A 6,554-nucleotide genomic window follows, 5' to 3' on the forward strand; every position below is an offset into this window, starting at 1 on the left:
CATGGTGTTAAATGAGACATCGATAATTTCACCATTGTCCCTACATTGGCTTTTTCCACTTGTAATTCTCACGAGCCTTGTGAGCCTCAGACTCTAAAAATAATTTTATTTTCCGCCAAGTGACCCTCGTGAGGTTTGATTGTTTCTTCAAGTGACCCTCCTTACTTTTGTCTCTCCCTCAAGGTACCCTCCTAACGTTTGACCATCCACAAGTGACCCGTTTGTAGTTTATAGTGTTTCGGGGGGCAACGGGGCGGAAGCTGCTCGAATCCACGCAGAGCAGTTCCCAAATGGTGTGGTGCCTGATCCACGTACCTTCAGGGATGCTTTTCAACGGCTGAGGGAGGGTAAAGTCCTCCCAAGGCACGGCGAAAGACGCCCAAGATGAGCAGATCACGTGGAGTTGGAGGAGGAAATTCTCGAGTGTGTCGAAGAATATCCAGGAATGTCCATCCGGGGAATCGCATCGGCATTACACACGGACCGTTCCACGGTTCATCGTGTGATGAAAAGTGAAGGTTTCCATCCATGGAAGTACACGCGTGTTCAGGAGCTGAAAGCAGAAGATTTGCTGACGCGTGTGGAGTTCTGCCAATGGCTCCTTGACAGAAGTCGCGATTCCGATTTCATACGCAACGTTTGCTGGACAGATGAGAAACTTTTCGTGAGAAAGGGCATCATCAATCAGCACAATGAGCATCATTGGGCTATTGAAAATCCTCGTCTCGCGAAAGAATCGAACTATCAGTATCGTTGGGACAGTATGAACATCTGGGGAGGAATCATTGGTGATGAAGTCCACATTTATCACTTACCAGAACGTCTCGACGTAAGTATTTTTTCTTTATCCTACACTGCAAAAAATGGAAAAATGCCTCGGTCTTAATTTAACACTAATTCTCTGTTCAATTCACTCCGAACGGTGTCCCAGAAAGTCCACACCATCCATGGTGTGGACTTTCTGGGAAACCGTTTAGTGTGAACGGGACAAGGAATCAATGTGAAATCAACACTGAGGCCATTATTCTATTTTTCACTCTGTATGATTTCATTACCACTCGAATAATTATTTTAATTTTTTTTTATTTCAGGGTGGCAATTACTTGGGATTTTTGCAAGATCACCTTGTAACTGTAATCGGTGACGATCCTGGTGACAGAGATATTTGGTTCCAGCACTATAGGGCTCCAGCTCATACGTGCGTGGCAGTAGTGGACCAGCTGAATGAGTGATTTCCGGATCGCTGGATAGGGAACCGGAACGATCGGGACAGGGGTAAACGTTGCCATCCACCTGTGGCTTGGCCCCCGCGATCTCCAGACCTCACTCCACTGGATTTTTTCTTGTGGGCTACTCTGGAGTCCCGGATATACCCTCACAATCCAGGAAATCAGGAGGAGATGACTGCAGTGCTGCACGCTGCAGTAGCCACTATCACTCCCGAAGAGCTACAACGTATGAGGGAGAATTTTCTGAAGAGAGCAAGACTCTGCATTGCAGCTGGTGGAGGACACGTGGAGAATGTTCTTTTGGATCATGGAGAAAACTGTCCTTTTGAGGGCAATGATAAAAATCGGCCCTTTTCATCCTCTCACGTGCAAAAGTGGCCATGGCCGTAGCCATGTGATGGTCAAACGTCATGAAGGTCACTTAGTGGAAAGTTAAACTTCACAAAGGTCATTTGGGAGGGAAGTCAAACGTTATAAGGGTCACTTGTGGATGGTCAAACGTGAGGAGGGTACCTTGAGGGAGAGACAAAAGTAAGGAGGGTCATTTGAAGAAACAATCAAACCTCACGAGGGTCACTTGGGGGAAAATAAAATTATTTTTAGATTCTGAGGCTCACAAGGCTGATAAGAATTACAAGTGGAAAAAGCCAATATAGGGACAATGGTGAAATTATGGATATCTCATTTAACACCATGTGTATTGTTGTAAGTAGCAACTTTGGAAATTGTTTCTGTTGTTGTCAAGCTTCTAGGCGATCTGAAATATTGCATCTCTTAAATTGTCAATAATTCAAATTTTCCGCGAAAACTATGACGTTTGACTCTCCCTCAAGGCACCCTTCTAAGGTTTGACCATCCGCAAATGACCCTCGTGAGGTTTGACTCTCCCCCAAGTGATCCTTGTAACATTTGACTCTCCATCAAGTGACCCTCGTGACGTTTGACTCTCCCCAAAGAGACTCTCGTGACGTTTGACCATCCGCAAGTAACCCTTGTGACGTTTGACTCTCCCCCCAAGTGACCCTCGTGACGTTTGACAATCCCCAACGTCAATCCCATAGCTACGACCATGGCCAAATTACCAAATAAACAATTGTGTCAAAAATGGGAAAGGGACGGGTTCTGATTTTCGTGGATTTTTTTGTTGCAAAACACTTTTTTACAATTATCTTGTAAACAAATGGGTTTACAACATTTTGCCATTCAATGTTTTTTGTAGGGAATCTAATTTCCTACAAAAAACGCCTGTTTGAAATTCAGCTATTCAAACTAGTCAAACGGTTACCGGGTTCAACGAAAATCTCGAGATACTTCGGGACCCTTCGAGGTCACGGTCAGCTACGAAGAAAATCGCCGAAAAAGTCAGTAGTATCGTTCTAGCCACCGAGAGAGTCACTCTAATCACAGTATTATATCGCCGTAACCGCTCAAACGAATACATCACCGGAGTACATCAACGCGATATATGTGAGTCTAGCTCTTCGTTCAGTGTCTCTATTTAATTTAATTCAATTATCAATTAATTCCGAGTTAACTATCAATTATTTTGAGTCAATCATCAAGTTCAATATCGAGTGAATCTCAAGTGCAATGCATTTTTCAAATGATCATTTAATTGACTTTGTCGAGCAACTCAACAGTGTAACATTAGTAATTTATCAAGACGCATGGGTTATTCTACAATAAAGTACATCAACATTGTGGTTTTATAATTCCGCGTGTTTTAATTTTCCACCTCCTTCCACAATTCCGCTGTTCCCCAACCGGCATCTCGATTTAGCTTCAATCTCAAACAAATGGTTCTTCGAGCCGGATATAGGGGCATAAGTGCATGGGAGTGAGTGGAAATTTCTAGAATAATAGGGACGCCTCGTGTGTAACGGACTTTCGGATTCCATACGAGCAAATCTACGGACAAGTAAAGAAAATCAACAGTACAGAGTGTTGTGCCTAGTGTTTACCGTTGAAGTTCGGTATTGTAAACACCGGTAGTGACACTTCGACCTCTAATGCTGTGCCACTTCGGAAAACCTCGGTCTCCGTCGGGACTAGCCGAGGCCCAAGCCGCGCGCGCAACGCGAAAACCAACAGGCAGTTGGAAGAGCGCCCTCACCTAATAGCGTGCCCTACCTTATCGACAATGGGTACCAAGTCAGCATCAGTCGGTATCTACCTATTATCGATAAGTTACCTCACCCAGAGCAGTAACGTCCACCATGTCAGACGCGGAGTTAGGAGATAATCAACGTATGCATGAATTATCCAGATTACTGAGCATCCATCTCAAGCGCACTTCAATGAAGAAATTACACCGCAGTTTCCTGACGCGACTTCCATTCACAAACAAGAAAATAAACACACTGGAGCCGAGATGGGAACTGCAATAGACGAACTCACAGAGACTCAGAAGTTCCAAACAAATAAACTGGACTTCAAGGTATTCACTTAATGATATTTATCACGAATTGTTGCAGTCAGCCGAGAACATTAGCAGTCTCACAGTCGAGGAGTCGGACGGCCAGGAGAAAATCATCGAAGGAGAATGGAATGAATTTCTCATCATCCAAGACAAACTCAGCGAGAACCTCCTGTCAACTCATCAACATATTCTTCAGAGCATCTATCAGAGGGCTTCAACGCTGAAGAAAATCTGCCTCAAACTCATCTGCCAGCTCAAGGGAATCATCAAGAAGAGGGAATCAACGAGTACATCAACAACATCAGGTAAAGCCAATCAACTCAAGAGAATTGGACTGAAAACATTCGAAGGAAAATACTCAGAGTAGAAGCAGTTCAGCGACTTGTTCCAGTCACTGGTGGGAAAAGATGATTCAATTCCCCGAGTGCAAAAGTTAGTACGCCTCAAGGAGGCTCTCAAGGGACAGGCAGCAAATGTTATCGACACCTTCACGGTGACCGATGAGAATTATGAGAAGGCTTGGCAGGGGCTAGTGAGGAAATATGAGGATCCCAGACTCATCGCTCAAGCACTGTTCAATAGGATCCTTAACCTCCCGAAGATCACCAAGGCAACTGCGGAGAACCTCAACGCCAATGCAGCGAAAGCCCTTGAGACGAGAGATCAGCTGATCACTATGACAGGCTTGTCCAAGGAGAGAGTCAGTGAGCAGATGATCGTTCATCTATTGAGGAAATCCTTGTATGCTGAAAATCTCAGAGCATGGAAATTGAAGCTAGGAGATTCCAAGGACTTCCCAACGCTGGAGAAGTTCAGCGGCTTCGTTGAATCCTGCGCAAGAGGAATCAATGCTGGAGCCAAGCTGACCACCGAGCCTCTAGCATCACCAGTCAAGAAGCAAGGAGCAACTCAACGTCAGAGAAAGGCTCACCTAGCAGTAACTCGACAGAAGGAGCCAGGAGACCCCACCAGACCGCTCCCCAAGGAGCACTGTGACTACTGCAAGGGACCACAGTTCATCGCGAATTGTCAGAGGTTCGTCGACCTGTTCCCCGTCAAGAGGAATGAGTTCATGGTCAGCACAAGGCTCTGTTTCAACTGCTTGGGCCCACATCTATTCTCAAAGTGCAGGTCCACCAAGACGTGTTTCAGCTGCAAGCGCAGGCATCACATGCTCATCCATGGTGGAAACACGTACACCAACGGCAGAGATGCTGAGCAGGCAGCTCCAGTGGACCCAACAAGTGGAGAAAATCCACAGACGGTCCAACCAGGAACGAGCTGGGCTGAGTGTATGTAAAAAATTAGTTTCATTCTCATTTAAAACACTCATTGATCGCTCTCAATTATACCTATCAGCATCTAGAGCATCACCAACACGACTCATCACCAATCAGGCGATCAGTACCTCAATATCGCCTGTCATCAAAGAGCAAATCACCAAGCAGCCAATCATCGAGCAGAGCAGTCATCATTCAGTAGCTGATCAGCAATATGTACTTCTAGCAACAGCCCAAGTACGAGCACGATCTCAAAAGGGCTTCCTTCTCAAAGCAAGTGCTCACCGATCAAGGCTCAGAGTTATCATTTATCTCTGAGGAACTAGTACATCAACTACAACTCTTACGAAGGTCATCAAAAATAGAGTTAATCGGAATACGAGAGACCAACTCCGGTTACACGAGAGGAGCAGTATCAGTACTGCTTCAAGCAGTCGATGGACTTCAACAGCAAGTGCAAATCAATGCCCACATAGACAAGAAACTCACCGTCAAGCTACCATCATTCTCGTGCTCACCAACGTGGATCGACCCTCCACAAGGTCTTCAACTAGCTGATCCAGACTATCTAAAACCTGGTCCAATAGACATCATCATAGGGACTGACAGCTATAGGGGGATCATCAAAAGCAGAGTCGTCAGGTCCAGAAACACTCAATTAGTTGGCCAACAACCAATATTTGGTTGGATACTATCAGGTCCAATCGAATGCAGTGGTTGTTCACCGAGGTTTTCTCAATCGACCGTAAAGGAATCTTCAAACGAGCAACTACAAGAGCTTCTTCAAAGATTTTGGCACCAGGAGGAATTACCAAAAAATTCCAACTCATCAGCAGAGCTATCATCAGATGAAATCGAGGGTGAGAAATTCTTCAAGTCCACACACACCAGAGATGAAACTGGGCGCTATATCCTCAGACTTCCTCTACGGACCTCACCAACAGCGCTCGGAGAGTTTAAATTTAAGGCCTCACGTCAACTCCAGTCAGTTGCACGTCGTCTCCAGACAGACGAATCATATTCTCAGCTCTACAGAGAATTCATCAACGAGTATGAGGCACTGGGACACATGCGCAAAGCCCCAGAAGCAGCAGAACCCGCCACAGCATAGTATCTACCGCATCACGGGGTTCTGAGAGAAAACGCACTCACCACGGAGCTGAGAGTCGTCTTCAATGGCCCAAGTCCTAGCTCATCAGAATTATCTCTCAATGATATCCTCTATCCGGGTGAGAAACTACAAGTTAATACCATGAACGTATTAACATGTCTCAGAAAACACAGAATTGTCTTCGGAACGGACATTGTCAAGATGTTCAGACAGATTCGAGTGCATCAAGACGATTGGGATCTCCAGAGAATTCTGTGGATCAACGAAAATCAGCAGCAGATCACCTACCAACTGACCACAGTCACCTACGGTCTCAATTGTTCTCCATGGCTATCTCTACGGGTTCTCCAACAATTAGCAGAGGATGAAGGACATCACTATCCAGTAGCCGTCTAGACACTCACCAAAGGTCGCTACGTCGACGATATCTACAGCGGAGCTGATACAGAAGATCACCTCAAAGAAATCGCATGGCAGTTACAAGGGCTCTGTCAAACAGGCGGTCTCGCTCTACA

The 6,554-nt window shown here is 45.5% G+C and overlaps 1 protein-coding gene across 1 annotated transcript; it reads left to right on the top strand.

Annotated features, from left to right (window-relative positions):
* The first annotated feature begins 763 nt into the window (after positions 1–763).
* LOC107045988 lies at positions 764–6,039 on the top strand. The gene is made up of 5 exons (XM_015268413.1): positions 764–829; positions 3,704–3,953; positions 4,086–4,940; positions 5,008–5,205; positions 5,294–6,039. Exons 1-5 carry the CDS (start codon positions 764–766, stop codon positions 6,037–6,039), a joined length of 2,115 nt encoding a protein of 704 aa, XP_015123899.1.
* The last annotated feature ends 515 nt before the right edge of the window (positions 6,040–6,554 follow it).

Source organism: Diachasma alloeum, unplaced genomic scaffold (genome assembly GCF_001412515.2).
Source record: "Diachasma alloeum isolate Michigan unplaced genomic scaffold, Dall2.0 Dall_scaffold_01162, whole genome shotgun sequence".
Classification (NCBI taxonomy): domain Eukaryota; kingdom Metazoa; phylum Arthropoda; class Insecta; order Hymenoptera; family Braconidae; genus Diachasma; species Diachasma alloeum.

Excerpts from the sequence above, each read along its gene's own strand:
- LOC107045988 (XM_015268413.1), top strand. The coding sequence starts at position 764 with ATGAACATCTGGGGAGGAATCATTGGTGATGAAGTCCACATTTATCAC. Across the intron at positions 4,941-5,007 it reads AGGAACGAGCTGGGCTGAGT|CATCTAGAGCATCACCAACA; the intron begins GTATGTAAAAAA and ends TATACCTATCAG. Across the intron at positions 5,206-5,293 it reads GGGCTTCCTTCTCAAAGCAA|AGTTAATCGGAATACGAGAG; the intron begins GTGCTCACCGAT and ends CATCAAAAATAG.